The 17,515-nt window shown below is 38.9% G+C and overlaps 1 protein-coding gene across 1 annotated transcript in view; it reads right to left on the bottom strand.

Annotated features, from left to right (window-relative positions):
• The window catches only part of LOC133756039 (cytochrome b5 reductase 4), a 105,878-nt gene that overhangs the window by 28,710 nt on the left and 59,653 nt on the right, over positions 1-17,515 (bottom strand). The window contains exons 5-10 of the mRNA XM_062186445.1: positions 17,029-17,058; positions 15,547-15,607; positions 14,208-14,265; positions 11,187-11,280; positions 8,865-8,897; positions 6,323-6,445 (exon numbers count right to left, since the gene is read on the bottom strand). Of these exons, the coding sequence (XP_062042429.1) occupies positions 6,323-6,445; positions 8,865-8,897; positions 11,187-11,280; positions 14,208-14,265; positions 15,547-15,607; positions 17,029-17,058 (399 nt within the window). The remainder of the gene's footprint in view (positions 1-6,322; positions 6,446-8,864; positions 8,898-11,186; positions 11,281-14,207; positions 14,266-15,546; positions 15,608-17,028; positions 17,059-17,515) is intronic.

Raw genomic sequence — 17,515 nt, 5'->3', positions numbered from 1 at the left:
CCCGGAGGATTAGCCTATTGAGCCGCAGCGCCGGCCCAGATCATTATTTAAGAAAACAAGAGACTGAAAATAAATACAAGGTAATGAAATAAAAATATAAGACAAACTTTTCTATCCAAAATACCTAACTGCTTTTTTTTTTAAGTTTTATTATTATTATTATTTATTTGAAAGAGTTACACACAGAGAGAAGGAGAGGTCTTCCATTCATTGGTTCACTCTCCAAATGGTCGCAATGGCCAGAGCTGTGCCGATCCGAAGCCAGGAGCCAGGAGCTTCTTCTGGGTCTCCCACGTGAGTACAGGGGCCCAAGGAGTTGGGCCAACCTCTTCTGCTTTCCCAGGCAATAGCAGAGAGCTGGATCAGAAGTGGAGCAGCTGACTCGAACTGGTGCCCATATGGGAGGCCAGCACTACAGACAGCGGCTTTACCCATTATGCCACAGCACCAGTACTCTTAACTTCTTTTAAAAACACTCACATAGCTGGCGCCGTGGCTCAATAGGCTAATCCTCTGCCTGCGGCACCAGCACACCGGGTTCTAGTCCCGGTAAGGGCGCCGGATTCTGTCCCATTTGCCCCTCTTCCAGGCCAGCTCTCTGCTATGGCCCGGGAAGGCAGTGGAGGATGGCCCAAGTGCTTGGGCCCTGCACCCCATGGGAGACCAGGAGAGGTACCTGGCTCCTGCCTTCGGATCAGCGCGGTGGGCCGGCTGCGGCGGCCACTGGAGGGTGAACCAACGGCAAAGGAAGACCTTTCTCTCTGTCTCTCTCTCACTGTCCACTCTGCCTGTCAAAAAAAAAAAAAACACAAAAAATCACATAACACTGAGATATTGGGATAACACTGCAATACTGGGAAATAATATGATAATTTGGACAAACCCTTTTTTTTTTTTTTAAAGATTTATTTTATTTATTTAAAAGACAGAATTACAGAGAGAGGTAGAGATAGAGAGAGAGGTCTTCCATCTGCTGGTACACTCCCCAGATTGCTGTAATGGCTGGAACTGTTCCGATCCGAAGCCAGGAGCTTCTTTCGGATCTCCCACATGGGTACAGGGGCCCAAGCACTTGGGCCATCCTCTACTGCTTTCCCAGGCCATAGCAGAGAGCTGGATTGGAAGAGGAGCAGCCGGGACTAGAATCGGCGCCCATATGGGATGCTGGCACTTCAGGCCAGAGCCTTAACCTGCTACACCACAGTGCTGGTCCCCACAAACCTTTTTCTTAACACTGAAAAGAAGCTGTATTTCTTTTTCTAAAAATAGAACGTCAGGGATGAGCATTTGGCTCAGTGGCTAAGATGTCACTGGGATGTCCTCATCCCACAGCACAGTCCCTGGGTTTTGAATCTTGGCTCCACTTTTGATTCAGCTTCCTGCTGTTGTGCACCCTGGAAGGCAGCATGTGATTACCAAGCAGTTAAGGCCCTGCCACTCAAGTTCACCTGGACTAAGTCCTAGGCTCCTGGCTTCAGCTGGGGCTGTGGGTACTTGAAGAGCAAACCAATGGATGGAAGAACTCTCTCTCTCTCTCTTCCCCTCCCCTCCCCTTCTGTCCCTCAAATAAAATGAAAATAAATTTTAGAAATGTTCAATCCATTATTCTTTCAAAAATAAAGTTTCATTAGGCTAAAACAGAAAACATGGCAAAGTCTTCACTGTGAGAGACAACAGAAAGACAACAGGGGACCAGTGTTGTGGTATAGCCAGTAAAGTTACTGTCTGCAGCTGGCATCCCATATGGGCACAGGTTCATGTCCCACTGCTCCATTTCTGATCCATAGCAGCAGAAGATGGTCCTGGCATCTGGAACCCTACCACCCTCATGGGAGACTCAGATGAAGGTCCTGGCTCCTGGCTTCAGCCTGGCCCAGCCTTGGCCATTCTAGCCATTTGGAGAGTGAACCAACAGATGGAAGATCTGTTGCCTCTCCCTCTCTCTCTATAACTCTGATTTTGAAATAAATAAGTAAATATTTTTAAAAAAATCTTTCAACTTACAAGCTTATTTTCAAACTAAAATTCTTTTGGCTAAGAAACTTCACTAAGATGAAGTCAACATGTTATAAAAGAGTCTACTTTTGGTAATACATATTGAAAATCTAGGAACCACATAGGGCTGTACACGTTTCAGATAACAGGTAACAAGTTCAATACAATCCTTTGATATAACAAGCTTTGCTAGTGAGTAGAATAATCTACAGTTTTTCATGATTCCATGAGAAGAAAGAAAAAATAAAAAATTATCTTTGTTAATTCAGTCAAATAAAAATCACCTTGACTCTGAGGCATTTGTCAAAGCAGAAAATCTATTTCACTGAAAAATAATACCCCTGGCTCCAATTTCACATAAAAAAGATCAAACCGTGCTTTCTTTGCTTCTCTTTTCCACTCTTTCTTTCATTTTAAATAAAGCTTTCTTTTTCCTATGGTGCTTTGAGTCTGAAGGAGAAATTTATAGCAAAGGTATCAGAGTTTATAGAAAACCTCAGCAAGTTACAAAGATGAATACCTGGGCACTGATCATTCTATTTCCAAATGGAGGCCAGCTTTAGTTTTCAGTATCATTTATTTCTTGGACTTGGATTTCATCTGGTGTTCCATCTTTCAATTACTAGATAAGTCAGGTAATTTCAGGTGAGAGATTTCAGCCTAATAATAAATCTTTTCTTCATTGCCCCTTTCCTATTCTCTTCTGATCTACTAGATCACACTATTATTCCTGTGTCCCCCTTCCCTACATAATACCACAAAATTCAGTTCCTCCTGCTCCAGTACAATTAACCTATTTGAACTTTCATACACACCACTTATGTTCTTCTTCCATTTTCCTCCAAACTGCAAAATACCCGACACAATATGTATCCAGTATGATATGGAAAGCCCTTCACAGCTTCTTATTTTTTTTTTTTTTTTAAGTCATAGACTCCAATTTCAAACAACTTCAGGTAGTCATTCAAGGTCAACTTCATCTTGGTTCACTTGAGACTACCTTAAAATATGTTTAGTTTGTACAACATAACATATCCTTGTTGATCTGATCTTTATAAAAGATATTTAGTTTCCTGTTTTTAATGTGTTCTCTCTTCCACCTGAGAAATAATTTCTCATGTTTTCTGTTTGTTTCTTAACAGTGCCTAAAGTAGCCTTCTATATACAATGAATCCTCAAAATAAGATTTCTCATACTTTTCTGAAAATTATCTATAAATATATTTTTATAATTGTGAAATAAATAAATAAATGTCCCTGGATCCTGACATAGAGCTCCTAAAATCCTTATAGATAAAGGTACCAAGAAAACCCTTTTTCTAATATTTGGTCTTTGACTCAGTTTCTGATGTAGTTACTAAAATTTTCATAATTTCTGAGTGACCGGAAGCTCCTAAATCCCTTGGAATTTTCTGTGTGACTATAGCATTGTTTGTTCTAATAAGGCAACTCTTAGCAGGTTCTTGGACTGCCTCAGACAGGAGGCTAGCTGTCAGGGTAACCTACCATATAGCTAAACACTTGGAACTTTCAGCCCCTTCCAAGTAGAGAAAGGCTGAAGATTGAGTTGATTGCCATTGGCCATGACACAATCAATCATTCCTACATAATGAAGCTTTCACAAAAACCCAAAAAGACAGAATTTGGAGAGCTTCTAGGTTGCTGAACACGTGGAGTTACTTGGAGTGTGGTGCAGCTTTGGGAGACATGAAAGCGCTGTACTCCTCACATAAGGTGCCCTTTACTTCTCTTCAATCTGGCTAATCAGCTGGATCCTATGTTACCTCCTTTATACTAAAAGAGTACATATAAGTAAGTGTTTCCCCAAGTTCCATGAGTCTAAATAGCAAATTTCTAAACTCAAAGCAGGATGAGGCAAAAGAACCCAAATTTATGGTTGCTTGGTCAGAAGTACAATCACAATCTAGAAGCCTGCAATTGACTTAAAGGGCTGAGTTGAAGGACAGTCTTGTTACACTGAGCCTTAACAAGTGGGGTCTGCATTCACTATGGTTAGTATGAGAACTGAGTTAAATTGTGGACACCCAGTTGGTGTTCCTGACAAACTGGCTGTCAGTGGGGACAAACTCCCACACATTTTGGTGACCAGAAGTGTGTGTTCTAGGTTGAATGGTGAGAGTCAAATAAACAGTTCAGTTTTTCCTATTTCATATAATAATTTTAAATATTTATAGTAATTTTAAATATTTAAAAGTCGTAAATGGAATTCATACAGTTAGCTCCTTCTGAAGCCCCCAAAATAACAACTAGGCCTCTTTTTTTCTGTCTGATTATTTTTTTAAGGCAAAAGCCCCTAAGGACAGAAAGAATGGGAATTAGAAATGAAGGCATCAAACTCGAGAGCTGACAAGGCAAGGGCATGCCTGGTAACTGAAATCAGTAGGGAAGAGACTGTTCACTCTAGAGATCTGACAAAATACTGGCATCCCTATTTCCCAGGGAAACGATCCAGCTGTGGAATGTCTATTACCATTGATAAGCAACACCCACATGCAGTTTCCAGTGAGCTTTTAGAGTTCCACCATGAGATGTGAGCAGTCAAGGATAAGCAAACACTCAAAGAGAGCATCTAATATGAAAGACCCTAAAAACACACTGAGCAACAAACTAACTTGAGAGGGAATCTCAGGATACACTGTGAAAAGAAAACTCTAAAACACTATCAATATTTTTAAAAAGGTAGGAGGAGTTAATAACATGCTAAGACAAATAACATGCTAAGAACAAACAAATGGAAATCAAACAAATTCTTAGAAATTTAAAATACAAGTAGAAATGAGAAACTTAACAGAAAAGCTTTGAAAAACAAAGCTAAAGAAATCTCCTTAGAACAAAAGGACAAAAGTGAAAATAAGAAAAATTAAGAAATTTAGAGGATTCATTAAGGAGATTTAATATAAAAATACTTCTAGAAAGCAAAAACAGATCACAGATGGAAGACAATCAATGATATTTCCCAGAATTCAAAATCCTAACTTTTGAGACCAGTGTTGTGCTATAGTGGGTAAAGCTGCAACCTGCAGGGCCAGCATCCCATATGGGTGCTGGTTCAAGCCCCACCTGCTCCACTCCTGATCCAGCTCCCTGCTAATGTGCCTGGGAAATCAGCAGAAGATAGCCCAAAAGCTTGGGCCCCTGCATCCACATGGGAAGTTCCTGACTCCTAGCTTCGACTTGGCCCCACCATGGCTCATGCAGCCATTTGGGGAAGAGAACCAGCAGATGGATGATTGTGATTCTCTCTCTCTCTCCTTTTCTAAGTGAACCCGCAGAAGATCTCTCTCGCTCTCTCTGTAACTCTTTCAAATAAATAAATAAATCTTTAAAAAAACCCACAAAAAACAAAATCCTAAGTTCCTATATTGAAAAGATCAGCATGGAGGATGAACATTCAGCATGAAGGAAGAGAATAGATGTATACTGTGACACATCACTGTGAATTTTCAACACACTTGGGAGGAAGAGCAAATCCCACTTGTTTCAAAAGAGAAAATACAGGTGTGTCCATTTTGTGAAATTTCATCAAGTAGAATATATATAACATGCACTATTTTCTATATATTTTAAACTTAGATGAAAAGGAAGGAAATAAACAGTATCTTTAGGAGTAAGTGAGAATCTGGTTTACTTGAGCAGAAAATATTAAACAAATCTTCTTTAATAGAAGAAAAACATCAGATGTGCACATAAAACATAAATGTCAACTGGTGTTTGTATCTTTTATTAAAAGGCACCCAAGGGAGTATGTAGGACAAAAGCCTAAGCACAGGGGAAGGAATTCAGTGCAGCGGTTAAGACATTAAGAATGTCTGAGTTCAATTCCTGCCTCTACTTCCTATTCAAGCTTCCTGCTAATGTGTACCCTGAGAGTAAACTGGGAATGCCTCCTGTGGTTGGGTCTCTGTCATTCCCATGGGACAGCTGACTGGGTCCCCAACTCCCAGCTTTAGTGCGGTCTAACCCTAGTCATTGTAGGCATTTGGAGAGTGAATCAGCACATGGGAGCTCTGTGTTTGTCTGTCTCTCTGCCTCTCAAAAAGGTTTAAAAAAAAAAAAAAGTCTAAGTACAAGCAGGCTTCTCCTTTCAAGAAGTCATTATCTAGGGACTTGTGCCTAAACCTTTACTCTGAAATTTAACATATATGAAAAAAAAAAAAAAACAGATATAATGTCCTTTTCAAGCCTCCTAGAACAAAATACAGGAATCCTTCAGCTCACACGAATCCGGCCTTCCAAACTCTGGTACCACCCAGTACAACAATTTCACCAATATTAAATTAATGTAAGAAAGTAACAGCATGGCATACCTGTATCTTTCTTTGGAACTAGTGAATTATCATTCTCCAGGGGATGACCGAGACATTTCCAAGAAGTTTTCTCTCTTTTCTTAAGGACAATTTCTATTTTTCCCACATTCTCAACAACCCGCACTGAAAAGAAGATAACAGCCATTTGGATTCATAGATACTAATATCAGATATTTTTTTCAAAACAATCTTTCTCAAACAGTCCAAATGTTCTGATCTAAGTAATATAAATGATGTTGATCACTAGTGAGATAAATGACATTTTGTTAGAATATTTATCAAAATTGTTTATTCCTTATACAATGTGAAATCCAGTTTAATTAACTTTAGGCCAGATTAGCTTCTTACAAACTAATTTCAAGGGTCAAACCAACATGCACAAGGGTACTTCAAAAAGTTCATGGAAAATGGAATTGAAAGATAATTTTAGCACAAAAAAATTGAAATCATGTTTTTCTCAAAATGCATCTTCCATGAACTTTTTGAAGACCTCTCATATTACTAGTCTTCATAATGCTTATCAGATACAGTCATGGAATTAAAGCAGTTTACAGCTAAATTTTGTGGGTTTTTTTTTTTTTTTTTTTTTTTTTTGAGCAAAGCAAGATTTACTTAAGTCAGAAACTTCTACCACAGCAGTCATAAAGGGGGTTCCAAGAGAGGAAGACCCAAGAAATTTGCTGAAGTAGTGTCTTTTAAGCACAATTTTGGGGAAGAACAGGGTAGCAGCTAACAATCAGCCAGAATGCAAGGACAAAACTCATTAGAGTAGCCACAAAAGCAAATTCAAGTTGCATACTTTTAAACTGCCTAGTTGGAGTCAGGGGTTTCTCATGGATAAATTCAGCAGACTAACACTGAGTAAGAAATACAAGAAAAACCTCAGTGAAACACATCCCAAGCAAATAGGGACTATATTAATGAGGCTTATGTGACTTTTTGACAACTAAAAGCATTTTATATTATTTGAATGATTAAAATAGTTTTAAATACATGGATATAATAATAATATATAGAATTCCACATATTGATTTCAATTTTATGAATTGAACATGCATTTAAAGAACTGAAGCACATCTCATTTTTCTTTAGAAACAATGGTATCTGTTTTTCCTCACAGTAAACACAGGATCCAGTATCAACTTTACAGCTTTTTAAAACAGGTCAGTCAGGGACCAGCACTGTGGCACAGCAGACTAAGCTGCCACCTGCAACAGACACCAGCATCTTATGTGAGCTTCAGTTAAGTGTCCTAGCTTTCCCATTTCCAATCCAGCTCCCTGCTAATATGTCTGGGATAGCAGCAGAAGATGACCCCAGAGCTTGGGCCCCTGCCACCTCTGTGGGAGACTCAGATGGAGTCCCAGGCCCCTGGCTTCAGCCTGGCCCAGCCCTAGCTGTTACAGTATTTGGGGAGTGAACCAGTTGATGGAAGATATCTTTCTTGCCTCTCCTTCTCTGTAACTCTGTCATTCAAATAAATAAATAAATAAATAAATATTTTTTTAAAAAATCAATCAAATTAATTCAATTCAGTGAGTACTGATCTGAAGTAAAAATATGCTTCTTGACTTTTAACAGCATAATCTATAAAATTTACTAGGCTCACTAAGGTATACAGAAAAGGGGAGACACTAACACAGTGTAACATAAGAGGTCTTACAAGGATTCATGGAAAATGAATACTTTGAAAAATTCACACATAGATTTCAAAAAATTTTTGCACCAAAATAAATTTATCATTTTAACTCCATTTTTCATGAACTTTTTGAAATACTCTTGTATACTCTGACAGTACCTGGAAGCAAGAAAGCACCATTCTATGGTGAGTACTGTTAATAAACAACTGTGTGAAATCCATGCTATGCATGGACATGCAGCAATATTCATGCTTTAGTAATATTCTCTGCCAACATAAACAGCTAAGAGAAACTTGGTCTAGTATATTTCTACAAACTGCATGTGAGCAGCAGGGCAGAGATGAGGAAGGAAGGAAGAATGGAAAGGAGATAGGAATTTTTTTAAGGAAGAAAAAAAATTTAAAGGAACAAGGGGAAGAGAAAATAGAGGAAAACATAAAATCTACAGTAAAAATGTACTTTTTTTTATAAAAAGTATACCTTTGTTTTGCAATATGAAAACATACTTATGAAAAACAAGACAAATGTGATTCTTCTGGCCAGCGCCACGGCTCACTAGGCTAATCCAGCACCCCGGGTTCTAGTCCCAGTTGGGGCACCAGTTCTGTCCCTGTCGCTCCTCTTCCAATGCAGCTCTCTGCTGTGGCCCGGGAGCGCAGTGGAAGATGGCCCAAGTGCTTGGGCCCTGCACCCGCACGGGAGACCAGGAGGAAGCACCTGGCTCCTGGCTTCTGATCGGCTCAGCGCGCTGGCCATAGCAGCCAATTGCGGGGTGAACCAACGGAAGGAAGACTTTTCTGTCTCTCTCTCTCTCTCCCACTGTCTAACTCTGCCTGTCAAAAAAAATGTGATTTTCTCTACATACATGCATGTATAGAAACACAATTTTTTTGGCAGCTTACCAGAAAAATCTTCTTGAACCTCATGGCTTAGCCCTGGGACAGAAAAATGAATTTGGTTAAAATCCAACTTAAATTCATACAATTTATGAAAACCAAGATCATTTAAGTGGTTCTTTCATGTACTATTTCAAATCCCTCAAGACAAGCAAAACATTCTGAAAGATCAAAAGGAAAAAAAAATGCACACCATCAAAATGGAGAGCCAAATTAAATATACATTTAATTATCCCATTTTGCTTTCTTTTAATGAATAAATATATAATTACACATAAGTGGAGAACTCATACAAGTCTAAGCATGGTCCCAGAAGAAAAATCCAGCAAATCACAGAAAGGGCAGGCTACACAGAGACATGGCACCTGTAGGTTGCAGACCCCTAGGTGTGTTCATGAGCAAATGAGAACACAGACCAGGCAAGGTCTAGCCTTGCTTCTCTTTTCTATTATTTTCTAAAGCTGAATATTCATTTAACTGCTGAGAAAAGAAATTCTTGAGACTCTGTATGTGCCATGCACTTCCAAGAATAATGGATACAACAGTTAATCAAACAGAAAAACCTCTGCCCTTATACTCTAAAAGGAGGAGATGCAGGGAATACTGTTATCAAATACCTTCTAAAAATTTTGCACTATTTCAGTCCTTCCTTCAGTTCAATACTGGTAACCAAGCTGGTTCTTTTTGTTTTTTGATGTTGTTGTTTTTGTAATATATGTGATAATATTGGGTCCTAGAGGATTGTCCACTTTTTTTTGTCCTGATGGAGAAATACAAAATGCCTTGGCTGTTCTGTGACCCAGCCAGCATGAGCATGTTTTCCCCAGCAGGCTAGAACATGAGCCTGGGCCATGAACATTCTCTGGGCACTGTTAAAGGTGTTTAGGTTATTGCCCTAAACACTGAAAGAAACTGGCCCCAGCCCTGAGCCAAACTCTTAAATTCTCTATAAACTCCATAACCTGGCACCCTTGTTTCAGACACACATAGGCAGAACATCCCTTTTTCTCACTGTCTGCCTTGAAATATACTGAAGACCCCTCTGTACCCATTTTCCTAATTAAAGTTTTGGGTAGATCATCCTGACATTTAATGCCTCCTAGTTCGGAATTCCAACAAACCCCATCTTGGTATGATTTGGGGACACTCTTCAAACTCTCAACTACTGCTTCAGGAGCAACTGCAGCTGTGGTCTGGCCAGAAAGAACAGCTAAATATACTGTTAGCTACAGCATGAACAAAATCAGTCACAAAGTATTTGGAAAAAATAGTAGATGCTAGCACATAGGTTTTATTTAAAAAGAAATCATGACAGTGCTATGACTAATATATACTTTTCCAGACAACTGGAGTATCTAATTAAAGCTCTCCTATAAAAGGCAATCAGATTTTAAGTTATAAAAAATTAGAGAAAAACAGTTGTATAGGGTAGGATATATTTCTAGAAAGATTTATGGCTTGAGGTTGGCTGGTCTAATGGATGAGGGGGAAGTAACAACAACAAACAATTATTAACTCTCACCAAATTCAGAACTAAATGAACTTCATTACACAGCAGAGCACTGAGCAGAACCTGCCTCAGTTGAAGTCTGAGAATTTCAGCCTGCACTCTGCAGAAGTAACTGAGAAGTCCTTCATGAGAATACACACTTCACACACCATCTCCGAGATTATTTTCCTGTTGCTATTATTTGCTTTTTGTTTTCTTTCTACTTTCTAATTAGAAAAACATCATTGTCATAAAAGGAGAAAACAGTGAAATCTTAGAGTCAAGTTCATTCTAGGCGAGAAGCAGATTAAGAATCTGGTATTCTGATACCTGACTTTATAGAGATTTCTTTCTTCTAACAGATCTTAATTCCTCCAAACTGACAGAAGTGAATTGTCTGGTTTCTCTTTGGCCATGAAGAGACAGACAGCCGAGGATACAACACACATGTGCAGCCCAGACTGCTCTGTTGTGGCTTCTAACTGCCCATGGCAGAGCAGGTAAGAAATAGACCTGTGGAATGGGCCACCCAGTGATGGGTGCTAAGTAAGTACATAACAATTGGAGGCCTCAGGAGACTTGCTTGTAAAGTATAAGTGACTTACCAGAGCTGGACCAACAAGTATTTTATAAACTATTGATTCTGATGGCATCTGCTTAAACTTGGAAAGGTTTAAGACCTTACCAACCATTTGCTAACACTTTTATTAGTATAAACAAAAAAATCAAAAATGACAAAAAAAATAGGAGATAAAATATATAGTGCCCTAGACTATAGGCCATTATTGTCATACTTAAAAGAAAATGAGGGTATTCTCATTTAATAAAACAGTACTCACCAATATGTACAAGATATGAATAGTCCTTGATAATTGTTTCTGCTCTAAAGGAATCATCCTGATGATCAATTATTATTGAGTCTAAACCGATATCCTTAAACAGAAAGCAAAAACAAAAGATTAAAAAGCAGTTTCCCCAAACTTCCACATTTATACTTGTGAGGTGACTGACTGATGAGAGTTTGTACTGTGCTTCTTTATAGAACTTGCAAGCTAAATAAATGTTACTCCTGTTTTTTCCCTCTCATTCAACCCAATTCTTCTCCTTCAAAGCACATACCAAAATTTAAACTACATGTTCATGTCTGTTAGGATCCCCCTTCACCTTGGAGCACTATGCTTAAGAGAGTATCTTTAGAATAGCACTTGGCAGCTAATAGGTACTCAATAAATACTTGTTGGATAAGCAATGTGGTAAAAAAAACAAATTAGAATTATATGAGAAACCAAGATATTTGTGTTAATTTTCATCTTTCCACTATTGGGTGATGCTGGCAAATTATATAACCTCTCCACCTCAGCCTATCAAACAAAACAAAACCAATCCAGTGGCAAATTTTTAGATGTCTCTAAAACAACGTAGCATTGGTGGAGGGTATTTTGGTATCATTAAATCATACTGAAATCATACTTTCCTGTGGAAACCTTCCCTTTCCTTTAGCCATCTGGTCTCTGTACTACCTTGATATTACCCATGGGAGTCGACTCAGACCTCCCTAGGTCCTCCCCTATTGGTTTTAGACTACATGACAAAGGGACAATAGCAAGAAGGAGTGGGAAGAGGGACAAGCAATGTCTCTACCGCTCCTGGCTATATGACTGTATCAGGCAGAGGCTAGTCACTTTTTCTCTTTTAGTAAGTGTTTATTTATAGAAAGGCAGAGTTACAGAGGGGTATCTTCCATCTACTGGTTCACTCCTCAGATGCCCACAACATCCAGTGTTGGGCCAGGTCAAAGTCAGAAGCCAGGCAGTCCATCCAGGTATACAGCACATGGGTGGCAGGGACCCAAGGACATGAATCATTATCTGCTGTCTCACAGGGTACACATTAGCAGGCAGCTTTAACAGAAGTGAAGGCAGGACTAGAACCCACAGACTCCAATACAGGATGTGGGCATCTCAAGGAGAGGCTTACCCTGATGCACTGCAGCGCCTACCCCAAAGCCAGTCTTCTGCAGCTGAGTAAGCTAATGCTGCAAGAGTCAGAGGAACTCATCAGCTCAGGGTGGTTCTGCCACCCCAGAGGTGGCATGAAAAGCTCCCAGCTGCCAGAACTCATCTTTAAACCCACATTGTTCCTCCAAGTGTGGGAACCTTGACGACTGCTGAAGGATGTGTTTGGAGATTTCCCAGGGGGAAAGTGAGCCCTGGGAAAGCCAGGGCTCTGTTTAACAGTCCTTCATTATTAGAACCCTGCCAACTAAGGAAGGGCCTCACATAAACAAAATGTCAAGCAAACCCTTAGTGAAAAAACTATCTCCCTAAATTTAGTTTCTTTTTTTTTTTAAGATTTATTTAGTTATTTGAAAGTCAGAGTTACACACAAAAAAAAAAGAGAGGCAGAGAGAGAGAGAGAGAGAGAGAGAGAGAGGTCTTCTATCTACTGGTTCACTCCCCAATTGGCCGCAATGGCCAGAGCTGCGCTGATCTGAAGCCAGGAGTCAGGAGATTACTCAGGGTCTCCCATACAGCTGCAGGGACACAAGGACTTGGGCCATCCTCCAATACTTTCCCAGGCCACAGCAGAGAGTTGGATCAGAAGTGGAATAGCCAGGACTTGAACCAGTGCCCATATGGGATACTGGCATTGCAGGCAGTGGCTCCACCAGGTACCAGCCCCTAACTTCAGTTTCAAAAGGATATTGGGAGGGGGGGGAGGGCGCCTGGCACTGTAGCGTGGCAGGTTAACAACCTGGCCTGTGGCGCCGGCATCCCATATGGGCGCTGGTTTGAGACCTGGCTGCTTCACTTCTGATACAGATCTCTGCTGTGGCCTGCGAGGGCAGTGGAAGATGGCCCAGGTCCTTGGGCCCCTGCACCCACGAGGGGGACCCAGAGGAGGCTCCTGGCTCCTGGCTTCAGATCGGCGCAGCTCCAGCGGTTGCGGCCAACTGGGGAGTGAACCATTGGATGGAGGACCTCTCTCTCTCTACCTCTCCTCTGTATAACTCTTGACTTTCAAGTAAAATAAATAAATCTTTTTTTTTAAAAAAAAAAAAAAAAAAAAGGATACCTGGGGGCCAGTGCTGTGGCATAGCAGGTAAAGCTGCCACCTGCAGTGTCAGCATCCCATACTGATGCCAGTTCTAGTCCCAGCTGCTCCACTTCCAATCCAGCTCTCTGCTATGGTCTGGGAAGCCAGTGGAAGATGGCCCAAGTCCTTGGGTCCCTACACCCATGTGGGAGACCTGGAAGAAGCTTCTGGATCCTAGCTTCGGATTGGCCCAGCTCCGGTGGTTGCGGTCCTCCAAGGAGTGAACTGGCAGATGGAAGACCTTTCTCTCTCTGCCTCTGCCTCTCTAACTCTGCCTTTCAAATACATAAGTAAATCTTAAAAAAAAAAAAAAAAAGGATATCTGAACACCATTAGTAGTTCAAACATACTGAACCACAGTAGTACAGTCTCTCTAATTCCAATTTACATTCAGGAAATTTGTTTTTATGGTGAAGTTCATTGGGATTCACTTTCGTTATCCATGCTTTAAAAAAAAAAAGTCACATAAAATACTTCCCAGTCCAATACTTTAATGAAACTATGGCCCAGTTGTTAAGAGAAGACACCCTACAGCCAGACTGCTGGGGCTCTAAACTGTAGATCTGCCATTTACTGTGTGACTTTGGTCCAATTATTTGATCTCTTTCTGGTTCCTTTTCTTTATAACAGGATAAAACTAATATCTTTATCACAGAATATTTGTGATGTAAATAAATTAACATAAGATAGGTGCTTAGAAAAGGACCTGACCCATGAATAACATTTGTTATTTATTATTTTTTAATTTTTTTAAAATGTTTTACCTTCTGTTTAGTATATATGACAATGGTGACTAAGGAATCTGTTTGGAACCAATCATAGCTGTAAAATATTAAGAAAAGAAAGAATAATTATAATAATGTTGCACATTAACATTTTAAATCATTAAATTTTTAACAATTTTCCCTGAGAATTACACTTCTCCAGATTAAACTTTTTTTAAATAAACAGTAATTTTACCATGTTATGGTCTTCATTAGATAGGTCACCATTATTTCTAGATTCAAAATTTTATACTTCCATATATTTGAATAAAAAACAAAAATAACACTGATAAGCACTTTTTATAAAGGTTATGCATCTCCTTACTAAAATCTCCTCTCATTAGAGCAATAAGAACATATTTTTAAAGAGAATGAAGAAATCTGCATTTACTATGTTCATTCCTGCCTGTCACAAATCCATTACTATTAAAGAAATTAACTCATCAAGGTTTTTTGATGAGTGGACAGTAAATGTTAAACTAAGTCTTCTGTATTGCCATAGCTATTGATCAAACTGATACTGGCTTTGCACTTATCACATGCATAAAGGCACTCATAGGTGAACCTAGAGAGGGCATCCCTAACCCCTTAATTTAAAACAGTCTACAAAACAATGTAACAAATATATCAGGATGCTACTGTTAGAATAATAGAGACCAGCAAAGGAAAAAAAGATGGTAAGAATGACAGAGAACACACTTAACTTGAAGGGCATTTAAGTCATTAACAAATACATATACTGCATAATGTTAACTGTTTAAGACAGTACTCAATACATTTTGAAAGATTTCTACTAAAAATTGAAGAAAACAAACTAGATATACAAATAATAGAATAGTTAATTCTAGTATGGTCTTATATACAGACAAAAATGCTTCTACAGACTAATAACAGAAAATTGCTTGTGGAATGTATTACAAAACTGGTATTATAAAAATAAAATACTATGGAAATAAGTATTATGTGAATGCAAATGGACAGAATAAATCAAATGGTAGCAGTATACATTTAAAGTTGGGGAGATTATAATTCATTTTGTCACTTTTTTGTGTGTTTCTCTATTTTCCAAGTTTTCTTCCATGAATGTATTTTATAATTAGAAAAAAAAATTTAATTTTTTAAAGTGTTGGTGTTTAAAATGGATCAAATTTCAGTTATATGTAAAATCCACATTCATGGATCAACTCATTTTCCAACAATATCTGATAGATGAGGCACTACTGTTCTTGCATCAAAAAATTATGATTAACAGTAAGCAATAAACCATACTCAAAGCTACTTTTTAAAAAATGTGTGCCTTTTTGTGTAGAACTGATTTAACTTTCTACATAGTGCATACCTTGGAAAACTAGGACCTTCTTTGACAAGTGTATCTGTCACTCGGCTCTTAGGAAGCATGCCTTTGCAAAGGAAAACATAATAGCTTTAATTCATTTTCATAGCAGTGAAAATTTTTTGGTATCTCAGTTCAATCCTTACAGAAATATTACATACAAACATAATAGGACACAAATCGTAAATGTATTACTCAGTTTTCATAAACCTAAACATACCCTGTATCTAGCACCCACCTTATGGCCCCTAACAACTGACAAGTTCCACCACCCCCCACACACAACCCCTGCAGTTGTTGGAATTATGACATAGAAGGCAGGTAGATCACATCCAGAAATACAAATGTATCACATGGGTCTAAAAGAGCAAACTGTGGCAGCTGATAAACATAAATAAGAGGGGACTTCAAAAAGTTTATGGAATATGCATATTATGGAAAAACTACGTATGGATTTAAAAATGTTTTTGCACCTGAATAAACTTGTCTTTTAAATCAAGTTTTCTACAAACTTTTGAAGGATGCTTGCATATATTTTCAGTCTTACTGGATCCAGATCACAGTGGTAATGGTGCTTGCCAAATCACTTATGGAGTGCTATATTCCATTATTAAAGCCACTTTTAACTGGGTTTAAATGCAATTTATCCAAAGGAGGTCAACAGTAAAGTGAAGATTCTGGAAGCCGTATGTGGTGGCAAAGGAAATGCCCAGTCCATTATTAATTAGTTTATAAACAATGGTCGATTTTGCAGTATCACAGAAGTGTCAATCATCAGATGAAACCGAAGATCAGTCGCTAATTTAATACATTTTTACAGTCTCAAACAGCTTTAGGTATCATTAATTGTACAAACTAGTTTATAATATAGACTATTTTTGCTAGTTAATAAGGAAGAAGCAGCTCATCTGGCAGTCTAGCTAGTTAGCTGCATTTCTCTAACATTCTTTTGTAAACAGGGGGAAAAACTTCTAAACATATATCAACAGTTCAGGTCCAGTCACCTCAGGCATTTCATCAATCAGTACTATCTGCCACACCCAACTTTTTCTTTGCAGGGGGGAAGGGGTAAGCAGGGGGTGGGCAAGTGCAGTCCTAATATCAAGTCACATTGAACAGCTGAGGAAGCCAATGCTGCTCAGCCCAGAAAAGATGAGATTAATAATCTATTCAGCATCTACATACAACATTGGAGGTGAGTCACATGCATCAGGGAGCTGACTTGTGCAGGCTTATTTCTGAGGCTGTAACTCCTAATCATGGGGGACATGTGTTTAGGGATGTCACAGAAGGGATTGCTGTTAACAGTAGATTATTGTTAACAGTAGTGACTGGAATAGGAGGCCTAGAAAGTTTTATCCAATACTCTAGATTTAATATAATAATGACATCTTTCACTTCAAAAAAATATAACTTCCCATACCATTCTGTGAGGCAACACTGTACATAAGCATGCACGACTCTTTTTATTATACATCTATGACTTACCATTTAAGACTTTCTTTTCCTCATGATAGTCTGTACAATGATTTAGAAAAAGAAGTCAGAAACAGTATATAATATCAAAGAGAATATCAGTACATATTATTGATTTAAAGCTAAAAGTCTTTTTGCAGAGCTTTCTAACCAAGGCTTAAGTAGAAGTGTGGTTGTCTTTTTGGAATTGTACCTATGGAATGCATAAAATCTGTTCTCTTTTATTAATAAAAAAATTTTAAGAAAGAAAAAGAAGGCTCATAACTATATACCTTTGTTTCCAATACGTAGGTTTCGGGGCTAAAGCTGTGGCATGCTGCCATCCCACATGGGCACTGGTTCGAGTCCTGGTTGTTCCACTTCCAATCCAGCTCCCTGTTAATATGCCTGGGAAAGCAGCAGCAAATGGCCAAGTATTTGTGGCCTTGCTACCCACATGGGAGACCCAGATGAAGCTCCTGGCTCCTGGCTTCTGCCTGCCCCAGTCTTGGCCATTGCA

Source organism: Lepus europaeus, chromosome 3 (assembly GCF_033115175.1).
Source record: "Lepus europaeus isolate LE1 chromosome 3, mLepTim1.pri, whole genome shotgun sequence".
NCBI lineage: Eukaryota > Metazoa > Chordata > Mammalia > Lagomorpha > Leporidae > Lepus > Lepus europaeus.
This window is presented reverse-complemented; position numbering and strand designations above follow the sequence as displayed.